The following is a 23,618-nucleotide window of genomic DNA, read 5'->3' on the forward strand; positions in this document are numbered from 1 at the left end:
ATGGATGGATAGATAGACATCATCACATTCAGATACCTGTCCATTGATCATATTTATTCATAGATTTATTCACATCCATCTGTCACACTCATCTATTATAACTAACACACACACACACACACACATTACCTGGTTTCTCTTTCCCTGCTGTCTCTTTCTCCGTCTCTCCAGCTGAACACACACTGCAGTGAGAGAGTCAGAGGCGTCAGTGTGTCCTTCTTTAGTCTTTATTTTCTATCCCAGTTTCACTTTAAAGCTGAGTGTTTGATCAGATGTGTCTAATGGAGAAGAACCTCTCAGACCTGTCTGGACTAAACCTGTGGGATTGTAATCAGCTGAACATGAAGCTCCAGTAAATACAGCAGCACTGAACATGGTGTGTGAAGTGTGTAAGTGTTCCAGTCTGAATAAAACCCAGTGCTCCCAGTCTGGAACTGTATACAGGATGTATTATCACTGCTGGAGTAAAACCCAGTAAACCCAGTGCTGAACTCTTCAGTGTGGTATGAAGCATCACCTCCTCATACGGCGTTTCCTGCATGTCTGAAGCGGAGGCTCGGGTTGAGTCGCCATGGGAAACTGAGGCTGCTGAAGGAGAGCTGGAGAATCACACATGGCCTGCTGGAGCATCCCGAGAACCAGCTCTTTCTCTGACACACACACACATACGCACACACACACATTTAAAATTAGCATAAACTATGAATATATCTGCTCAGGCTGCCAAATAAATTCTATAAATTCCACTGGGATTTCAGTGAATAAGAATATTTCAGTATTTGAATATGTAAATAAATAATGAGTATAATATTATGTTTAGTATTATTATTTTTTGCTAACATCAAAGGAGAAAACATTTACACTGATATATAAAACACAAAGTCATTTATATGCTGTATGTTTATGTTTATTATTTATAAATGATCGCTAGCAGAGCTGTTAGCACTTTAGTATGGTTGTGCTTCACATGGTTCCACTGTGCCTCAGGAAACATCAGGAAACTTTTCCTACATCAGAAGCTCATTTGGTTGAAGATTTTCTACAATAACATATAATTATGTAAAAGCTCTGGAAGCGTCGCTTTTTATCTTCTGTTATCTGTGTTTTAATCACAGGAGACGAGAAGAGACGAGCACTGAACGCTGAGTGGATCAGACTGAAGATAAATCTGTTCTTCCCTCAGGATCTAACTTCATCTTCACAGACACGTGAGTTCAGACACCGGAATTATTTCTACTGTGATATACACCATGGAGTCAAATCCCAGAGACACCTGGGTAATAATTATATTACACACTTCTCCGTGTAAACTAATCCTGTCTGAATAAGGCTGCAGTCTGATTAAGGTTCAGTCTGTCTGATCTGCAGCATGTCCGCTGTGTTTCTGAAGCTCGGTGATCAGACCGGGATTAGTGATTAAACCCTAACACACTCGTTCACATTCACACATTATTAAGTGTCATTAGTGGAGATTCTGTAGGAGATGACTTTGTGTGTGTGTGTGTGTGTGAATCATGTCTTCACCTCGATCTCCAGCCAGAAGAAGCCACTGCTGAACCAGAGAGAGCGAATCCGTCTGGAGGATCTGACACAGCAACTCCAACACCTGAGGAACCGAACATTAGCAGAACTCAGACAGCAGGATGGACGTTAAATAATATTTCTCTCATTTCATTCTTTATTTAGAAGAGCTGCTGTTTATTTTTCAGGAGGCGGTCGATAAATCTGACAGCAGGTTTTTCAGCTAATTGAAGGACTTTAGATAACAGCTGAGACAAATCAATAAGAAATGTCAACTGGAAGGTGTTAATGGTGTGAAGAGTTATTCTTTTTATTTGTTTCTTTCTGTAGGTGAATGAATTCTGATGAGACATGAAGCAGAAAGAACGAGTCCTGATCGAGTGAACTGAAGGAGAAGAACTGTCAGTCATCAGGACCGTTATCTGTGTCCGAGAGAAGAGAGGAGGATTGTATCACTGAACCTTCTTACAGCTTCATGTTTCATCTCCTGCTGTGAAAATTCTAGCCAATTCTCCACTTCCAGGAAGTTAACAGGAAGTGAATACAACATGTTTAATGATTTAAAACTAGTCTAAAGGCATCAGACCTGTGGTCAGGGTCATCAGTTCACCGATAATCTGTTTACTGATTTGTGAAATCAATTCTATTGGCTCATTTTCTGTCTGATTTGGATTCATACTGCACCTGATGTAACAAATAAAAACAAAACCCCAGGCTGAGGTGTGTGTGAGGATGAAACCGTCCTCATTAAACTCCTTCATGTGGTGCTCAGAAATTCAGTGATGGAGAAATGGTAAAGTGTGTAGAGGTGTGTTGAAGTGTGTAGAGGTGTATTGAAGTGTGTAGAGGTGTGTTGAAGTGTGTTGAGGTGTGTTAAAGGGTGTAGAGGTGTGTTGAAGTGTGTAGAGGTGTGTTAAAGTGTGTAAAGGTGTGTTAAAGTGTGTAGAGGTGTGTTGAAGTGTGTAGAGGTGTGTTGAAGTGTGTTGAGGTGTGTTAAAGGGTGTAGAGGTGTGTTGAAGTGTGTAGAGGTGTGTTAAAGTGTGTAAAGGTGTGTTAAAGGGTGTTGAGGTGTGTTAAAGTGTGTAGAGGTGTGTTAAAGGGTGTTGAGGTGTGTTAAAGTGTGTAAAGGTGTGTTGAAGTGTGTAGAGGTGTGTTAAAGTGTGTAGAGGTGTGTTGAAGTGTGTAGAGGTGTGTTGAAGTGTGTTGAGGTGTGTTAAAGGGTGTAGAGGTGTGTTGAAGTGTGTTGAGGTGTGTTAAAGTGTGTAAAGGTGTGGTAAAGGGTGTTGAGGTGTGTTAAAGTGTATAGAGGTGTGTTAAAGGGTGTTGAGGTGTGTTAAATTGTGTAAAGGTGTGTTGAAGTGTGTAGAGGTGTGTTGAAGTGTATAGAGGTGTGTTAAAGTGTGTTGAGGTGTGTTAAAGTGTGTAGAGGTGTGTTGAAGTGTATAGAGGTGTGTTAAAGTGTGTAGAGGTGTGTTAAAGTGTGTTGAGGTGTGTTAAAGTGTATAGAGGTGTGTTAAAGTGTGTTGAGGTGTGTTAAAGTGTGTAGAGGTGTGTTGAAGTGTATAGAGGTGTGTTGAAGTGTATAGAGGTGTGTTAAAGTGTGTTGAGGTGTGTTAAAGTGTGTAGAGGTGTGTTAAAGTGTGTAGAGGTGTGTTAAAGTGTGTTGAGGTGTGTTAAAGTGTGTAGAGGTGTGTTAAAGTGTGTTGAGGTGTGTTAAAGTGTATAGAGGTGTGTTAAAGTGTGTTGAGGTGTGTTAAAGTGTGTAGAGGTGTGTTAAAGTGTATAGAGGTGTGTTAAAGTGTGTAGAGGTGTGTTAAAGTGTGTAGAGGTGTGTTGAAGTGTGTAGAGGTGTGTTAAAGTGTGTAGAGGTGTGTTGAAGTGTATAGAGGTGTGTTAAAGTGTGTTGAGGTGTGTTAAAGTGTGTAGAGGTGTGTTAAAGTGTGTTGAGGTGTGTTGAAGTGTGTAGAGGTGTGTTGAAGTGTGTAGAGGTGTGTTGAAGTGTGTAGAGGTGTGTTAAAGTGTGTAGAGGTGTGTTGAAGTGTGTAGAGGTGTGTTAAAGTGTGTAGAGGTGTGTTGAAGTGTATAGAGGTGTGTTAAAGTGTGTTGAGGTGTGTTAAAGTGTGTAGAGGTGTGTTAAAGTGTGTTGAGGTGTGTTGAAGTGTGTAGAGGTGTGTTGAAGTGTATAGAGGTGTGTTAAAGTGTGTTGAGGTGTGTTAAAGTGTGTAGAGGTGTGTTGAAGTGTGTAGAGGTGTGTTGAAGTGTGTAGAGGTGTGTTAAAGTGTGTAGAGGTGTGTTGAAGTGTGTAGAGGTGTGTTGAAGTGTGTAGAGGTGTTAAAGTGTGTTGAGGTGTGTTGAAGTGTGTAGAGGTGTGTTGAAGTGTGTAGAGGTGTTGAAGTGTGTAGAGGTGTGTTAAAGTGTGTAGAGGTGTGTTAAAGTGTGTAGAGGTGTGTTAAAGTGTGTAGAGGTGTGTTGAAGTGTGTAGAGGTGTGTTAAAGTGTGTTGAGGTGTGTTGAAGTGTGTAGAGGTGTGTTGAAGTGTGTAGAGGTGTGTTAAAGTGTGTAAAGGTGTGTTAAAGTATGTTGAGGTGTGTTAAAGTGTGTAGAGGTGTGTTAAAGGGTGTTGAGGTGTGTTAAAGTGTGTAAAGGTGTGTTGAAGTGTGTAGAGGTGTGTTAAAGTGTGTAGAGGTGTGTTGAAGTGTGTAGAGGTGTGTTGAAGTGTGTTGAGGTGTGTTAAAGGGTGTAGAGGTGTGTTGAAGTGTGTTGAGGTGTGTTAAAGTGTGTAGAGGTGTGTTAAAGTGTGTTGAGGTGTGTTAAAGTGTGTAGAGGTGTGTTGAAGTGTATAGAGGTGTGTTAAAGTGTGTAGAGGTGTGTTAAAGTGTGTTGAGGTGTGTTGAAGTGTATAGAGGTGTGTTAAAGTGTGTTGAGGTGTGTTAAAGTGTGTAGAGGTGTGTTAAAGTGTGTAGAGGTGTGTTAAAGTGTGTTGAGGTGTGTTAAAGTGTATAGAGGTGTGTTAAAGTGTATAGAGGTGTGTTAAAGTATGTTGAGGTGTGTTAAAGTGTATAGAGGTGTGTTAAAGTGTATAGAGGTGTGTTAAAGTGTATAGAGGTGTGTTAAAGTGTGTAGAGGTGTGTTAAAGTGTATAGAGGTGTGTTAAAGTATGTTGAGGTGTGTTAAAGTGTGTAGAGGTGTGTTAAAGGGTGTTGAGGTGTGTTAAAGTGTGTAAAGGTGTGTTGAAGTGTGTAGAGGTGTGTTAAAGTGTGTAGAGGTGTGTTGAAGTGTGTAGAGGTGTGTTGAAGTGTGTTGAGGTGTGTTAAAGGGTGTAGAGGTGTGTTGAAGTGTGTTGAGGTGTGTTAAAGTGTGTAAAGGTGTGTTAAAGGGTGTTGAGGTGTGTTAAAGTGTGTAGAGGTGTGTTAAAGGGTGTTGAGGTGTGTTAAAGTGTGTAAAGGTGTGTTGAAGTGTGTAGAGGTGTGTTAAAGGGTGTAGAGGTGTGTTGAAGTGTATAGAGGTGTGTTAAAGTGTGTTGAGGTGTGTTAAAGTGTGTAGAGGTGTGTTGAAGTGTATAGAGGTGTGTTAAAGTGTGTAGAGGTGTGTTAAAGTGTGTTGAGGTGTGTTGAAGTGTATAGAGGTGTGTTAAAGTGTGTAGAGGTGTGTTAAAGTGTGTAGAGGTGTGTTGAAGTGTGTAGAGGTGTGTTAAAGTGTGTAGAGGTGTGTTAAAGTGTGTAGAGGTGTGTTAAAGTGTGTAGAGGTGTGTTAAAGGGTGTAGAGGTGTTAAAGTGTATAGAGGTGTGTTAAAGTGTGTTGAGGTGTGTTGAAGTGTGTAAAGGTGTTAAAGTGTGTAGACGTGTGTTAAAGTGTGTAGAGGTGTGTTAAAGGGTGTAGAGGTGTTAAAGTGTATAGAGGTGTGTTAAAGTGTGTAGAGGTGTGTTAAAGTGTGTAGAGGTGTGTTAAAGTGAATAGAGGTGTGTTAAAGTGTGTTGAGGTGTGTTAAAGTGTGTAGAGGTGTGTTGAAGTGTATAGAGGTGTGTAAAAGTGTGTAGAGGTGTGTTAAAGTGTGTAGAGGTGTGTTGAAGTGTATAGAGGTGTGTTAAAGTGTGTTGAGGTGTGTTAAAGGGTGTTGAGGTGTGTTAAAGTGTGTAAAGGTGTGTTGAAGTGTGTAGAGGTGTGTTGAAGTGTATAGAGGTGTTAAAGTGTGTAGAGGTGTGTTGAAGTGTGTAGAGGTGTTAAAGTGTGTAGAGGTGTGTTGAAGTGTATAGAGGTGTGTTAAAGTGTGTTGAGGTGTGTTAAAGTGTGTAGAGGTGTGTTGAAGTGTATAGAGGTGTGTTAAAGTGTGTTGAGGTGTGTTAAAGTGTGTAGAGGTGTGTTAAAGTGTGTAGAGGTGTGTTGAAGTGTATAGAGGTGTGTTAAAGTGTGTAGAGGTGTGTTAAAGTGTGTAGAGGTGTGTTAAAGTGTGTAGAGGTGTGTTGAAGTGTGTAGAGGTGTGTTAAAGTGTGTAGAGGTGTGTTAAAGTGTGTAGAGGTGTGTTAAAGTGTGTAGAGGTGTGTTAAAGTGTGTAGAGGTGTGTTGAAGTGTGTAGAGGTGTGTTAAAGTGTGTTGAGGTGTGTTAAAGTGTGTAGAGGTGTGTTAAAGTGTGTAGAGGTGTGTTGAAGTGTATAGAGGTGTGTTAAAGTGTGTTGAGGTGTGTTAAAGTGTGTAGAGGTGTGTTGAAGTGTATAGAGGTGTGTTAAAGTGTGTAGAGGTGTGTTAAAGTGTGTAGAGGTGTGTTGAAGTGTGTAGAGGTGTGTTAAAGTGTGTAGAGGTGTGTTGAAGTGTATAGAGGTGTGTTAAAGTGTGTTGAGGTGTGTTAAAGTGTGTAGAGGTGTGTTGAAGTGTATAGAGGTGTGTTAAAGTGTGTAGAGGTGTGTTAAAGTGTGTAGAGGTGTGTTAAAGTGTGTAGAGGTGTGTTAAAGTGTATAGAGGTGTGTTAAAGTGTGTAGAGGTGTGTTAAAGTGTATAGAGGTGTGTTAAAGTATGTTGAGGTGTGTTAAAGTGTATAGAGGTGTGTTAAAGTGTATAGAGGTGTGTTAAAGTATGTTGAGGTGTGTTAAAGTGTATAGAGGTGTGTTAAAGTGTATAGAGGTGTGTTAAAGTGTGTAGAGGTGTGTTAAAGTATGTTGAGGTGTGTTAAAGTGTATAGAGGTGTGTTAAAGTATGTTGAGGTGTGTTAAAGTGTATAGAGGTGTGTTAAAGTATGTTGAGGTGTGTTAAAGTGTATAGAGGTGTGTTAAAGTGTATAGAGGTGTGTTAAAGTGTATAGAGGTGTGTTAAAGTGTGTAGAGGTGTGTTAAAGTGTGTTGAGGTGTGTTAAAGTGTATAGAGGTGTGTTAAAGTGTATAGAGGTGTGTTAAAGTGTGTAGAGGTGTGTTAAAGTGTGTAGAGGTGTGTTAAAGTGTGTTGAGGTGTGTTAAAGTGTATAGAGGTGTGTTAAAGTGTGTAGAGGTGTGTTAAAGTGTGTTGAGGTGTGTTAAAGTGTATAGAGGTGTGTTAAAGTGTATAGAGGTGTGTTAAAGTGTGTAGAGGTGTGTTAAAGTATGTTGAGGTGTGTTAAAGTGTGTAGAGGTGTGTTGAAGTGTGTAGAGGTGTGTTAAAGTGTGTAAAGGTGTGTTAAAGTATGTTGAGGTGTGTTAAAGTGTGTAGAGGTGTGTTAAAGGGTGTTGATGTGTGTTAAAGTGTGTAAAGGTGTGTTGAAGTGTGTAGAGGTGTGTTAAAGTGTGTAGAGGTGTGTTGAAGTGTGTAGAGGTGTGTTAAAGTGTGTTGAGGTGTGTTAAAGTGTGTAGAGGTGTGTTGAAGTGTGTAGAGGTGTGTTAAAGTGTGTAGAGGTGTGTTGAAGTGTATAGAGGTGTGTTAAAGTGTGTAGAGGTGTGTTGAAGTGTGTAGAGGTGTGTTAAAGTGTGTAAAGGTGTGTTAAAGTATGTTGAGGTGTGTTAAAGTGTGTAGAGGTGTGTTAAAGGGTGTTGAGGTGTGTTAAAGTGTGTAAAGGTGTGTTGAAGTGTGTAGAGGTGTGTTAAAGTGTGTAGAGGTGTGTTGAAGTGTGTAGAGGTGTGTTAAAGTGTGTTGAGGTGTGTTAAAGTGTGTAGAGGTGTGTTGAAGTGTGTAGAGGTGTGTTAAAGTGTGTAGAGGTGTGTTGAAGTGTATAGAGGTGTGTTAAAGTGTGTAGAGGTGTGTTAAAGTGTGTAGAGGTGTGTTGAAGTGTGTAGAGGTGTGTTAAAGTGTGTTGAGGTGTGTTAAAGTGTGTAGAGGTGTGTTAAAGTGTGTAGAGGTGTGTTGAAGTGTATAGAGGTGTGTTGAAGTGTGTAGAGGTGTGTTGAAGTGTGTTGAGGTGTGTTAAAGTGTGTAGAGGTGTGTTGAAGTGTATAGAGGTGTGTTAAAGTGTGTAGAGGTGTGTTAAAGTGTGTAGAGGTGTGTTGAAGTGTATAGAGGTGTGTTAAAGTGTGTTGAGGTGTGTTAAAGTGTGTAGAGGTGTGTTGAAGTGTGTAGAGGTGTGTTAAAGTGTGTAAAGGTGTGTTAAAGTATGTTGAGGTGTGTTAAAGTGTGTAGAGGTGTGTTAAAGGGTGTTGAGGTGTGTTAAAGTGTGTAAAGGTGTGTTGAAGTGTGTAGAGGTGTGTTAAAGTGTGTAGAGGTGTGTTGAAGTGTGTAGAGGTGTGTTGAAGTGTGTTGAGGTGTGTTAAAGGGTGTAGAGGTGTGTTGAAGTGTGTTGAGGTGTGTTAAAGTGTGTAAAGGTGTGTTAAAGGGTGTTGAGGTGTGTTAAAGTGTGTAGAGGTGTGTTAAAGGGTGTTGAGGTGTGTTAAAGTGTGTAAAGGTGTGTTGAAGTGTGTAGAGGTGTGTTAAAGGGTGTAGAGGTGTGTTGAAGTGTATAGAGGTGTGTTAAAGTGTGTTGAGGTGTGTTAAAGTGTATAGAGGTGTGTTAAAGTGTGTAGAGGTGTGTTAAAGTGTGTTGAGGTGTGTTAAAGTGTATAGAGGTGTGTTAAAGTGTATAGAGGTGTGTTAAAGTGTGTAGAGGTGTGTTAAAGTATGTTGAGGTGTGTTAAAGTGTGTAGAGGTGTGTTGAAGTGTGTAGAGGTGTGTTAAAGTGTGTAAAGGTGTGTTAAAGTATGTTGAGGTGTGTTAAAGTGTGTAGAGGTGTGTTAAAGGGTGTTGAGGTGTGTTAAAGTGTGTAAAGGTGTGTTGAAGTGTGTAGAGGTGTGTTAAAGTGTGTAGAGGTGTGTTGAAGTGTGTAGAGGTGTGTTGAAGTGTGTTGAGGTGTGTTAAAGGGTGTAGAGGTGTGTTGAAGTGTGTTGAGGTGTGTTAAAGTGTGTTGAGGTGTGTTGAAGTGTGTAGAGGTGTGTTAAAGGGTGTAGAGGTGTGTTGAAGTGTGTAGAGGTGTTAAAGTGTGTTGAGGTGTGTTAAAATGTGTAGAGGTGTGTTGAAGTGTATAGAGGTGTGTTAAAGTGTGTAGAGGTGTGTTAAAGTGTGTTGAGGTGTGTTGAAGTGTATAGAGGTGTGTTAAAGTGTGTAGAGGTGTGTTAAAGTGTGTAGAGGTGTGTTGAAGTGTATAGAGGTGTGTTAAAGTGTGTTGAGGTGTGTTAAAGTGTGTAGAGGTGTGTTAAAGTGTGTAGAGGTGTGTTAAAGTGTGTAGAGGTGTGTTGAAGTGTATAGAGGTGTGTTAAAGTGTGTTGAGGTGTGTTAAAGTGTGTAGAGGTGTGTTGAAGTGTATAGAGGTGTGTTAAAGTGTGTAGAGGTGTGTTAAAGTGTGTAGAGGTGTGTTGAAGTGTATAGAGGTGTGTTAAAGTGTGTTGAGGTGTGTTAAAGTGTGTAAAGGTGTGTTGAAGTGTATAGAGGTGTGTTAAAGTGTGTTGAGGTGTGTTAAAGTGTGTAGAGGTGTGTTGAAGTGTATAGAGGTGTGTTAAAGTGTGTAGAGGTGTGTTAAAGTGTGTAGAGGTGTGTTGAAGTGTATAGAGGTGTGTTAAAGTGTGTTGAGGTGTGTTAAAGGGTGTTGAGGTGTGTTAAAGTGTGTAAAGGTGTGTTGAAGTGTGTAGAGGTGTGTTGAAGTGTATAGAGGTGTTAAAGTGTGTAGAGGTGTGTTGAAGTGTGTAGAGGTGTTAAAGTGTGTAGAGGTGTGTTGAAGTGTATAGAGGTGTGTTAAAGTGTGTTGAGGTGTGTTAAAGTGTGTAGAGGTGTGTTGAAGTGTATAGAGGTGTGTTAAAGTGTGTTGAGGTGTGTTAAAGTGTGTAGAGGTGTGTTAAAGTGTGTAGAGGTGTGTTGAAGTGTATAGAGGTGTGTTAAAGTGTGTAGAGGTGTGTTAAAGTGTGTAGAGGTGTGTTGAAGTGTGTAGAGGTGTGTTAAAGTGTGTTGAGGTGTGTTAAAGTGTGTAGAGGTGTGTTAAAGTGTGTAGAGGTGTGTTAAAGTGTGTAGAGGTGTGTTGAAGTGTATAGAGGTGTGTTAAAGTGTGTAGAGGTGTGTTAAAGTGTGTAGAGGTGTGTTGAAGTGTGTAGAGGTGTGTTAAAGTGTGTTGAGGTGTGTTAAAGTGTGTAGAGGTGTGTTAAAGTGTGTAGAGGTGTGTTGAAGTGTATAGAGGTGTGTTAAAGTGTGTTGAGGTGTGTTAAAGTGTGTAGAGGTGTGTTGAAGTGTATAGAGGTGTGTTAAAGTGTGTAGAGGTGTGTTAAAGTGTGTAGAGGTGTGTTGAAGTGTGTAGAGGTGTGTTAAAGTGTGTAGAGGTGTGTTGAAGTGTATAGAGGTGTGTTAAAGTGTGTTGAGGTGTGTTAAAGTGTGTAGAGGTGTGTTGAAGTGTATAGAGGTGTGTTAAAGTGTGTAGAGGTGTGTTAAAGTGTGTAGAGGTGTGTTGAAGTGTGTAGAGGTGTGTTAAAGTGTGTTGAGGTGTGTTGAAGTGTATAGAGGTGTGTTAAAGTGTGTAGAGGTGTGTTAAAGTGTGTTGAGGTGTGTTAAAGTGTATAGAGGTGTGTTAAAGTGTATAGAGGTGTGTTAAAGTGTGTAGAGGTGTGTTAAAGTGTGTAGAGGTGTGTTAAAGTGTGTTGAGGTGTGTTAAAGTGTATAGAGGTGTGTTAAAGTGTGTAGAGGTGTGTTAAAGTGTGTTGAGGTGTGTTAAAGTGTATAGAGGTGTGTTAAAGTGTATAGACGTGTGTTAAAGTGTGTAGAGGTGTGTTAAAGTATGTTGAGGTGTGTTAAAGTGTGTAGAGGTGTGTTGAAGTGTGTAGAGGTGTGTTAAAGTGTGTAAAGGTGTGTTAAAGTATGTTGAGGTGTGTTAAAGTGTGTAGAGGTGTGTTAAAGGGTGTTGAGGTGTGTTAAAGTGTGTAAAGGTGTGTTGAAGTGTGTAGAGGTGTGTTAAAGTGTGTTGAGGTGTGTTGAAGTGTATAGAGGTGTGTTAAAGTGTGTAGAGGTGTGTTAAAGTGTGTTGAGGTGTGTTAAAGTGTATAGAGGTGTGTTAAAGTGTGTAGAGGTGTGTTAAAGTGTGTTGAGGTGTTAAAGTGTGTAGAGGTGTGTTAAAGTGTGTTGAGGTGTGTTAAAATGTGTAGAGGTGTGTTAAAGTGTGTAGAGGTGTGTTAAAGTGTGTAGAGGTGTGTTAAAGTGTGTAGAGGTGTGTTTGTGAGTGTTCATGTGAGTTACCCTGAGCTCCTGCCCCTCCAAACTGATGCCTCCTGGTTGTAGGTGTGCAGTCTGTGGTCCATGAGTTCCTGGGCGTGTGTTTGCAGTGTGGAAGTCACGGCGTTTGGTTCTCCAGGATGTTGGAGGAATGATGCGACCCGTTTCAGATGAGTACTGAGTCTTCCTGCATACCGGCTCCTCCTCACTGGGCTGCACAAATACACACAAATACAACAAATACACATTTATCTGAATCTGAGGAATCGTGGGAAATCAGCCACTGGTCAGAATATTCAGATGTGTGATGCTGTAATGTTCCTGTACAGAAGTGACTGACTCACTGGCTGTTCTGAGGAGGGACTTGAGGGGGATGGGGAGGGGCCTGGGAGGGCTGGGGAGGGGCCAGTGCATCTGTAGTCAGATGGTTGGCCTTGGCAATGGAAGTACATTGTGACATAATTATTACGTGTCAGCTTATTACTGTCCTGATCATACAGCACTGAAAATGAAAACAATCACATGCTCCAGTTGGACTCATTACAGCAGTGATGCGAGTCTCTGATCTGGATCAGAAGAAGATGTTTCCACTAAGCTAGAAGGCAGAGGATAAAAGTGTGACTGACGCTAGAAACATACGCAGCATGACAGCAACCATGAGGAAACAGTCTCTGACTCTCTGTTCTCTCCTGAACATCTCGCTGATTCAAGAAGCTCTCTGGATTCTGAACCAGACCTTCAACACACATGAGAGAGCAGAGAGAAAGAACTTGCTAATGGCCTTCAGTCACCTCACAGAAAATTATATTAATTAAAGCTCATATTTCTCATAACCTTTCATTATTTGCTACTGAATGGTCCGAGAGCAGAGCTAAGGAATGGAGCAGAGGGCCATAAGAAGATGAGCAGATGACTCAGTTTCACCTGAACTCCTGCCTCCTGCAGCAGGCTGAGTAAAGAAGTAATGAGCTTCCTGATGTCCAGACAGGACATACACCATAAACTTAACATCTTCTCTGAGTTCATTATCTTCAGCTGGAGGCGAAGAGTGTCCAAAAAACCCCCAGCTTATTATGAGAAGAGAAGATGAGGTCCTCAGGCAGGGTGAGCTGGATGATGAGCTCCAGCAGATCCAAAGGTTCCACTTCAGAAAATATGACATATAAGATATGAGACCATGACAGCTGTCACTGTGCGTTTAGACTCAAGCTGGTGGAGGTGGAGAAGCTCAGGCAGAGTCCAGGAACATATTTACCTCCTACACCTGTGAGTCACTCCAACAGACCAGATAGAGAGATAACCAAACCCCAACATATCCACCACATCACCACATCATCACTGACATCATCACCACATCATCAGCATACCATCACTGGCATCATCACTGACATCACCACATTATCACTGACATCATCACCATATCATCATCATATCATCACTGACATCATCACATCATCACCATACCATCACTGACATCATCACTGACATCATCATCACATCATCACTGACATCATCACCACATAATCACTGACATCATCGCCACATCATCAGCATACCATCACTGACATCATCACCACATTATCACTGACATCATCACCACATCATCATCACTGACATCATATCATCACTGACATCATCACCATACCATCACTGACATCATCACTGATATCATTACCACATCATCACTATACCATCACTAACATCATCACTGACATCACCACATCATCACCACATCATCACTGACATCATCACCATACCATCACTGACATCACCACATCATCACCACATTATCACCACATCATCACTGACATCATCACCACATCATCATTGACATCATCACTGACATCACCACATTATCACCAAATCATCATTGACATCATCACCACATCATCACCACACCATCACTGACATCATCACCACATCATCATCATATCATCACTGACATCATCACCACATCATCACTGACATCACCACATCATCACTGACATCATCACCACATCATCACCACATCATCACCACATTATCACTGACACCATCACCACATCATCACCACATTATCACTGACACCATCACCACATCATCACTGACATCACCACATCATCATCATATCATCACTGACATCATCACCACATCATCACTGACATCACCACATCATCACTGACATCATCACCACATCATCACCACATCATCACCACATTATCACTGACACCATCACCACATCATCACCACATCATCACCACATTATCACTGACACCATCACCACATCATCACTGACATCACCACATCATCATCATCATCATCATCATATCATCACTGACATCACCACATCATCACTGACATCATCACCACATTATCACCACATTATCACCACATCATCACTGACCATCACCACATCATCACTGACATCATCAACACATCATCACTGACATCATCACCACATCACCATACCATCACTGACATCATCACTGACATCATCTCCACATCATCACTGACATCATCACCACATCATCACTGACATCACCACATCATCACCACATTATCACCACATTATCACCACATCATCACTAACATCATCACCACATCATCACCATACCATCACTGACATCACCACATCATCACCACATTATCACCACATCATCACTGACATCATCACCACATCATCTCTGACCATCACTGACATCATCACCACATAATCACTGACATCATCACCACTGACATCATATCATCACTGACATCATCACCATACCATCACTGACATCATCACTGATATCATTACCACATCATCACTATACCATCACTAACATCATCACTGACATCACCACATCATCACCACATCATCACTGACATCATCACCATACCATCACTGACATCATCACCACATCATCATTGACATCATCACTGACATCACCACATTATCACCAAATCATCATTGACATCATCACCACATCATCACCACACCATCACTGACATCATCACCACATCATCATCATATCATCACTGACATCATCACCACATCATCACTGACATCACCACATCATCACTGACATCATCACCACATCATCACCACATCATCACCACATTATCACTGACACCATCACCACATCATCACTGACATCACCACATCATCATCATCATCATCATCATCATCATCATCATATCATCACTGACATCACCACATCATCACCACATTATCACCACATCATCACTGACATCAACACATCATCACTGATATCATCACCACATCACCATACCATCACTGACATCATCTCCACATCATCACTGACATCATCACCACATCATCACTGACATCACCACATCATCACCACATTATCACCACATTATCACCACATCATCACTAACATCATCACCACATCATCACCATACCATCACTGACATCACCACATCATCACCACATTATCACCACATCATCACTGACATCATCACCACATCATCTCTGACATCATCACCACATCATCACCATACCATTACTGACATCATCACTGACATTATCACCACATCACCACATCATCACCATACCATTACTGACATCATCACTGACATCATCACCAGATCATCACTGACATCACCACCACATTATCACCACATCACCACATCATCACCATACCATTACTGACATCATCACTGACATCATCACCACATCATCACTGACATCATCACCACATTATCACCACATCATCACCACGTCATCACTGACATCATCACCACATTATCACTACACCATCACTGACATCATCACCACATCATCACTGACATCATCACCACATCATCACCACATTATCACCACATCATCACTGACATCATCACCACATCATCACTGACATCATCACTGACATCATCACCACATCATCACTGACATCATCACCACATCATCACTGACATCATCACCACATTATCACCACATCATTGACACCATTATCATCACCACATCATCACTGACATCACCACATCATTGACACCATTATCATCACCACATCATCACTGACATCACCACATCATCACCACATCATCACGGACACCATCACCACATCATCATCATATCATCACTGACATCATCACCACATCATCAATGACATCATCACTGACATCACCACATCATCACTAACATCACCACATAATCACTGACATCATCACCACATCATCACTGACATCTTCACCACATCATCATCATATCTTCACTGACACCATCACCACATCATCATCATATCATCACTGACATCATCACCACATCATCACTGACACCATCACCACATCATCATCATATCATCACTGACATCATCACCACATCATCAATGACATCATCACTGACATCATGACATCATCACTAACATCACCACATAATCACTGACATCATCACCACATCATCACTGACACCATCACCACATCATCATCATATCATCACTGACATCATCACCACATCATCAATGACATCATCACTGACATCACCACATCATCACTAACATCACCACATAATCACTGACATCATCACCACATCACTGACATCATCACCACATCATTATCATATCATCACTGACATCATCACCACATCAAATCTGACATCATCACCACATCATCATCATATCATCTCTGACATCCCTGACATTATCACATCATCACTGACATCATCATCACATCATCACTGACATCACTGATATCACCACATCGTCACACCATCACTGACATCATCACTAATATCACCACACCATCACTGACATCACTGACATCATCACCATACCATCACTGACATCATCACTACATCATCACTGATATCATCAACATACCACCACTGACATCATCACTGGCATCATCACTGATATCATCAACATACCACCACTGACATCATCACTGGCATCATCACCATATCATCACTGACATTGTCACCACATCATTACTGACATCACTGACATCATCATCATCACACCTTCACTGACATCACTGACATCACCATCACATCATCACTGACCGCCACTGACATCATCAATGACATAATTTCCTGTCTGCTCTGTGTCTGAAGAGAACTTTGGGCTCAGTCATACAGAATACACTCAACACCTCCTGGATTATTGATCTCCAGATATTAAACAAAATATTAGTCTTCAGTTTATTCAGAGAATTCTTCATCCTGAACTTCTACTGCATGGTCACAGACCTCCATCATCCTTCATCTCTTTATACCTCATAATCTTCTCACCTGCTTCTCACCTCATCCTTATACTGGTTTAATCTAATGAAGGTGTGGATGTTCCCCTACCTCGTGTTCAGATCTTTTACTCGGAGCTGCAGCTGAGAGACTGACTTTGGTTGCCAGGTCCTTCAGTTCCTCTCTCCAGGCTTCAGAAATCAGAGCTGCAGAAGAGAAGAATGAAACAATCAGATGTTTAGATGAAAGACAAACCTGTTCCTCTAGAACCTTATGACACTCATGTTCTGTTCTTTACACGTCCCTGTGAATCAGCGGTTACCATGGAAACCATAAGGTAGCAGAGGGAGAGCTGCTGTTACAGTAAAAAAAGCAGTGGTCAGTGCTGTAATGCTGGTCTTCATCTCTCACCTGCACCTGGCTTGGCTCTGTCAGCTCGGGGATGGGTGGGGTGAGACAGGACTGAGGTGGAGGTGGGTGTGGCCCCAGAGGTCACCTGACTCCTGATCAGTGGATGTGGGAACAGAGGAGTGCAGCTGTACCAGTCATCATTCACTATACACACAGGACTGCCATTCAAACCTGCAGATACACACACTCACACACACACACACACACACACACACACACACACACACACATATACATCACTCACACATATACATCAGATACATCACACACTCTCTTCTCTCTCTCTCTCTCTTATATTATTCTCTAGAAGAACAATCCAGTGTGTGTGTGTGTGTGTGTTTGTGTGTGTGTGTGTGTGTGTGTATGTGTTAGCTGTGACACTGAAATTTTTAAAGGTCACTGTGTGTATTGATGGCTTGCTGTTTTAATAAGGTCAACTCGTACAACACACACACACACACACACACACACATACACACACATACACACACACACACACACACACATACACACACACACATACATACACACATACACACACACATACATACACACACACAGACACACACACACATACACACATACATATATACATACGTAGAGTATGCATTGTGTGTGTGTGTGTTTATGGTAGAACAAATCCATTGTGTGTCACTGGCCTGTTAAACCTAAACAGACTGGTTTCTACAACAGTGTGTGTGTGTGTGTGTTAGTTATCACACAAACTGACACATTCTAAAATACTAACACACTGCAATACATTAATGCAAATTAACACAATCTAACACACACTAACATTATAACAGATACAGTAACAGACTACACAACATTCTCCTCACTACACAACCTCCTGTCTACACAACCTTCTCCTGACTACACAACTTGTTCCAGACTACACAACCGTCTCCTGTCTACACAACCTCCTGACTACACAACCTTCTCTAGACTACACAACCTTCTCCAGACTACACAACCTCCTGTCTACACAACCTTCTCCTGACTACACAACTTGTTCCAGACTACACAACCGTCTCCTGTCTACACAACCTCCTGACTACACAACCTTCTCCTGACTACACAACTTGTTCCAGACTACACAACCGTCTCCTGTCTACACAACCTCCTGTCTAACACAACTTTCTCCTGACTACACAACCTTCCCCTGTCTACACAACCTCCTGACTACACAACTTTCTCCAGAATACACAACCTTCTCCAGACTACACAACCTTCTCCTGACCCTTTGCCCTTCTCAGGTGCCCTCAGATATCCAGAGTTTGGAGTAAGCAGGTCAGCGTGGAGTTTGAGGAGCAGTGTGTGAGAGGATCCTGAAGCTCACCAGATATGTGTCTGACTCTGTGAGGGTGAGGGTTGTGTCTGGAGAAGAACGAGTGATGGCTGAGCGTGCCAAAGCGAGCGCCGCTGCTAGTGCTGACTCTCGGACTTCCCTTCTTTAGATCGGACATGAAGGTCTTCAGGGTCTGATTCTTCAAGGCTTCCTGCTCGTCTGTCTCTCGTCCCTGAGTCAGCTCCATGACCTGAGCAGGAGAAACACAACAACAACAACCGGTCAGTGACCTGCAGCTCAGAGGGAGGATTTTGGTTCTGCTGGAGATTCTGATCCTACTGACCATCAGTGTTTAACATACAGACTGAAAACATGACCACTGACCATGTTACCATGGTGTTAGCATCAGTGGAGCTTCTTCAGAAGATCTCAAATGTTCTCTTCTTTAGATAAATCACACTCATGATCTCAGCTTATTGCTCAACTGATGACTGATGGGAGATTTTTAACTTTAAACATGAAAAATTTTATTACTTATATTCTGAATGTATAGATGAAAAAAATCATAAATAAATAAATAAATAATAATGCTAAAAAACATTAAGATCAGACCAGCAAAATTCAAATATTTAATAAACAGAAAAATTTAGATAATAATAATAATAATCAATTAAATAAAAAATTATTGTTGTGTGTTGTGTGTTTCAGTGTAATGTGTTGTGTTACAGTAGAGTGTAGATACAGTGTAGTGTTATAGTGTAGTGTTGTAGTGTTGTGTAGTGTTGTGTGTTGTAGTTTTGTGTAGTGCTGGGTGTTGTAGTGTTGTATTGTAGTGTTGTAGTGTTGTGTGTTGTAGTGTTGTAGTGTAGTGTTGTGTGTTGTAGTGTAGTGTTGTGTGTTGTAGTGTTGTGTAGTGTTGGGTGTTGTAGTGTTTTGTAGTGTTGTAGTGTACTGTTGCAGTGTTGTGTAGTGTTGTGTGTTGTAGTATTGTAGTGTTTTGTGTTGTAGTGTACTGTTGTGTGTTGTAGTGTAGTGTTATAGTGTAGTGTTGTGTGTTGTAGTGTAGTGTTGTGTGTTGTAGTTTTGTGTAGTGTTGTGTGTCATAGTGTTGTATTGTAGTGTTGTAGTGTTTTGTGTTGTAGTGTTGTAGTGTAATGTTGTATGTTGTAGTGTTGTATTGTACTGTTGTGTGTTGTAGTGTAGTGTTGTGTGTTGTAGTGTAGTGTTGTGTGTTGTAGTGTAGTGTTGTGTGTTGTAGTTTTGTGTAGTGTTGTGTGTCGTAGTGTTGTATTGTAGTGTTGTAGTGTTTTGTGTTGTAGTGTTGTAGTGTAATGTTGTATGTTGTAGTGTTGTATTGTACTGTTGTGTGTTGTAGTGTAGTGTTGTGTGTTGTAGTGTTGTATTGTAGTGTTGTAGTGTTTTGTGTTGTAGTGTTGTAGTGTACTGTTGTGTGTTGTAGTGTAGTGTTGTGTGTTGTAGTGTTGTAGTGTAGTGTTGTGTGTTGTAGTGTAGTGTTGTGTGTTGTAGTGTTGTAATGTACTGTTGTGTGTTGTAGTGTAGTGTTGTGTGTTGTTGTAGTGTAGTGTTGTGTGTTGTAGTGTTGTAGTGTAGTGTTGTGTGTTGTAGTGTACTGTTGTGTGTTGTAGTGTAGTGTTGTAGTGTAGTGTTGTGTGTTGTAGTGTAGTGTTGTAGTGTACTGTTGTGTGTTGTAGTGTACTGTTGTGTGTTGTAGTGTTGTAGTGTACTGTTGTGTGTTGTAGTGTTGTAGTGTACTGTTGTGTGTTGTAGTGTAGTGTTGTGTGTTGTAGTGTTGTAGTGTAGTGTTGTGTGTTGTAATGTAGTGTTGTAGTGTACTGTTGTGTGTTGTAGTGTAGTGTTGTGTGTTGTAGTGTTGTAGTGTAGTGTTGTGTGTTGTAGTGTAGTGTTGTGTGTTGTAGTGTTGTAATGTACTGTTGTGTGTTGTAGTGTAGTGTTGTGTGTTGTTGTAGTGTAGTGTTGTGTGTTGTAGTGTTGTAGTGTAGTGTTGTGTGTTGTAGTGTAGTGTTGTAGTGTACTGTTGTGTGTTGTAGTGTAGTGTTGTAGTGTAGTGTTGTGTGTTGTAGTGTAGTGTTGTAGTGTACTGTTGTGTGTTGTAGTGTAGTGTTGTAGTGTAGTGTTGTGTGTTGTAGTGTACTGTTGTGTGTTGTAGTGTTGTAGTGTACTGTTGTGTGTTGTAGTGTTGTAGTGTAGTGTTGTGTGTTGTAATGTAGTGTTGTAGTGTACTGTTGTGTGTTGTAGTGTAGTGTTGTAGTGTACTGTTGTGTGTTGTAGTGTAGTGTTGTGTGTTGTAGTGTTGTAGTGTACTGTTGTGTGTTGTAGTGTTGTAGTGTAGTGTTGTGTGTTGTAGTGTAGTGTTGTAGTGTAGTGTTGTGTGTTGTAGTGTAGTGTTGTGTGTTGTAGTGTAGTGTTGTAGTGTACTGTTGTGTGTTGTAGTGTAGTGTTGTGTGTTGTTGTAGTGTAGTGTTGTAGTGTACTGTTGTGTGTTGTAGTGTAGTGTTGTAGTGTAGTGTTGTGTGTTGTAGTGTAGTGTTGTAGTGTAGTGTTGTGTGTTGTAGTGTAGTGTTGTAGTGTAGTGTTGTGTGTTGTAGTGTAGTGTTGTGTGTTGTAGTGTAGTGTTGTAGTGTAGTGTTGTAGTGTAGTGTTGTGTGTTGTAGTGTAGTGTTGTAGTGTACTGTTGTGTGTTGTAGTGTAGTGTTGTGTGTTGTAGTGTAGTGTTGTAGTGTAGTGTTGTGTGTTGTAGTGTAGTGTTGTGTGTTGTAGTGTAGTGTTGTAATGTAGTGTTGTGTGTTGTAGTGTAGTGTTGTAGTGTAGTGTTGTAGTGTAGTGTTGTAGTGTAGTGTAGTGTTGTAGTGTACTGTTGTGTGTTGTAGTGTAGTGTTGTAGTGTTTTGTGTTGTAGTGTACTGTTGTGTGTTGTAGTGTACTGTTGTAGTGTAGTGTTGTGTGTTGTAGTGTAGTGTTGTGTGTTGTAGTGTAGTGTTGTAGTGTTTTGTGTTGTAGTGTACTGTTGTAGTGTAGTGTTGTGTGTTGTAGTGTAGTGTTGTGTGTTGTAGTGTTGTAGTGTACTGCTGTGTGTTGTAGTGTAGTGTTGTTGTAGTGTAGTGTTGTGTGTTGTAGTGTTGTAGTGTACTGTTGTGTGTTGTTGTAGTGTACTGTTGTGTGTTGTAGTGTAGTGTTGTGTGTTGTTGTAGTGTACTGTTGTGTGTTGTAGTGTAGTGTTGTAGTGTTTTGTGTTGTAGTGTACTGTTGTAGTGTAGTGTTGTGTGTTGTAGTGTAGTGTTGTGTGTTGTAGTGTTGTAGTGTACTGTTGTGTGTTGTAGTGTAGTGTTGTGTGTTGTAGTGTAGTGTTGTGTGTTGTAGTGTTGTAGTGTAGTGTTGTAGTGCAGTGTTGTGTGTTGTAGTGTAGTGTTGTGTGTTGTAGTGTAGTGTTGTGTGTTGTAGTGTTGTAGTGTAGTGTTGTAGTGCAGTGTTGTGTGTTGTAGTGTAGTGTTGTGTGTTGTAGTGTTGTAGTGTAGTGTTGTGTGTTGTAGTGTTGTAGTGTAGTGTTGTGTGTTGTAGTGTTAGTGTTGTGTGTTGTGTAACCATTGTGTGTTGTAGTGTTAGTGTTGTGTGTTGTGTGTTGTAGTGTAGTGTTGTGTGTTGTAGTGTAGTGTTGTAGTGTAGTGTTGTGTGTTGTAGTGTAGTGTTGTGTGTTGTAGTGTTGTAGTGTACTGTTGTGTGTTGTAGTGTAGTGTTGTGTGTTGTAGTGTAGTGTTGTAGTGTAGTGTTGTGTGTTGTAGTGTAGTGTTGTGTGTTGTAGTGTTGTGTGTTTCAGTGTAATGTGTTGTGTTACAGTAGAGTGTAGATACTAGTGTATCTACTAGTATAGTGTTGTGTAGTGTTGTGTAGTGTAGTGTTGTGTGTTGTAGTGTTGTGTAGTGTAGTGTTGTGTGTTGTAGTGTTGTAGTGTTGTGTGTCGTGTTGTAGTGTTGTGTAGTGTAGTGTTGTGTGTTTCAGTGTAATGTGTTGTGTTACAGTAGAGTGTAGATACTAGTGTATCTACTAGTATAGTGTTGTGTAGTGTTGTGTAGTGTTGTGTGTTGTAGTGTTGTGTGTCATGTTGTAGTGTTGTGTAGTGTAGTGTTGTGTGTTTCAGTGTAATGTGTTGTGTTACAGTAGAGTGTAGATACAGTGTGTAGGATGTTGCTCAGTCTCTCGTCTGCAGGAATGTTTTAATTAGAAACATTCCATTCATAACTGATAACTAACACACACACACACACACACACACACATGCACACACACACAGATGATTATTAATATGAAATGATAACTCACCTCGTCTCCCTCTCTCTCTGTCCCTCTCGCTTTGCTGTAGGTTTGTTGTTCCTCGAGATCTGCACTAATCCCCTCACTGCTGTGTGTGTGTATTGTTACTAGGAAACACACAATTAACATGGCCACGACTCTGTGTTTAAAAGCTTTCACACACACACACACACATTCATAGACACACACACACACACTCACACACACACACATACACACAAACACATCACTCTCCACAACAGAGATAAACTTAGCACTGAGCAGAGTAGATCCACGTGAGTCAGTTGGTCCTGATGGCATACCCTGACGTGTGCTCAAGAGTTGTGCTGACCAACTGGCGCAGGTCTTCACTGACATATTCAACCTGTCACTGGCCCAGGCCACTGTTCCAACATGTCTGAAGACTACAACCATCATCCCAGTGCCCAAGCATTCTTCTGCAGAGTGTCTGAACGATTTCCGCCCTGTTGCACTCACTCCCATTGTTATGAAGTGCTTTGAGAAGCCACTTCTAAGTCATAGTATGTCTCCCACCTACACTGGACCCACATCAGTTTGCCTACCGCCCAAATAGGTCAACAGAGGACGTTAATAACAATACATACATTCAGATGTTGTTCATTGACATCAGCTCTGCTTTTAATACAGTTGTCCCTAATAAACTGACCACTCAGCTCAGTGACCTGGGTATCTGCACATCCATATGCAGCTGGATTATGGACTTTTTAACAAATCGACCTCAGTCTGTAAGGTTGGGTAATCACATATCCTCAACCCTCATCCTGAACACCGGTGTCCCGCAAGGCTGTGTGCTGAGCCCACTGCTCTACTCCCTGTTCACCCATGACTGTGTTCTGCAACATAACTCCAACATCTTCATGAAGTATACAGATGATACCACAGCTGTTGGCCGAATCAGCAACAATGATGAATCGGCCTACAGGGAGGAGATCCAAAGCCTGTCGGCATGGTGTTCCATGAACCACCTCATCCTCAACGCCACAAAGACCAAAGAGCTCATCATGGACTTCTGGAAATCTAACAGCAACAGACACTCCCCTATTTACATCAACTGGTCTGAAGTAGAGCGTGTCTCCAGCTTTAAGTTCCTGGGTGTCCACATCTCTGAGGATCTGTCCTGGCATCTGAACTCAACTCTGGTTCGGAAGGCGCAACAGTATCTTTACTTCCTAAGGAGACTGAAGAAAGTTCACCTATCCCCCAAGATCCTGACCAACTTTTACCACTGCATCATTGAGAGCATCTTGATGAGCTCCATCACA

At 41.2% G+C, this 23,618-nt stretch overlaps 1 protein-coding gene across 1 annotated transcript in view; it reads right to left on the reverse strand.

Moving 5' to 3' along the window:
* The window catches only part of tbata (thymus, brain and testes associated), a 24,137-nt gene extending 1,012 nt beyond the window's left edge, over positions 1-23,125 (reverse strand). The window contains exons 1-8 of the mRNA XM_058406979.1: positions 22,345-23,125; positions 18,041-18,239; positions 16,702-16,872; positions 16,402-16,496; positions 11,157-11,345; positions 1,525-1,606; positions 518-650; positions 130-182 (exon numbers count right to left, since the gene is read on the reverse strand). Coding sequence (XP_058262962.1) covers positions 130-182; positions 518-650; positions 1,525-1,606; positions 11,157-11,345; positions 16,402-16,496; positions 16,702-16,872; positions 18,041-18,239; positions 22,345-22,818 — 1,396 coding nt within the window. The 5' untranslated portion in view covers positions 22,819-23,125. The remainder of the gene's footprint in view (positions 1-129; positions 183-517; positions 651-1,524; positions 1,607-11,156; positions 11,346-16,401; positions 16,497-16,701; positions 16,873-18,040; positions 18,240-22,344) is intronic.
* Between the last annotated feature and the right edge of the window lie 493 nt (positions 23,126-23,618).

Source organism: Hemibagrus wyckioides, linkage group LG13, assembly GCF_019097595.1.
Source record: "Hemibagrus wyckioides isolate EC202008001 linkage group LG13, SWU_Hwy_1.0, whole genome shotgun sequence".
Lineage (NCBI taxonomy): Eukaryota > Metazoa > Chordata > Actinopteri > Siluriformes > Bagridae > Hemibagrus > Hemibagrus wyckioides.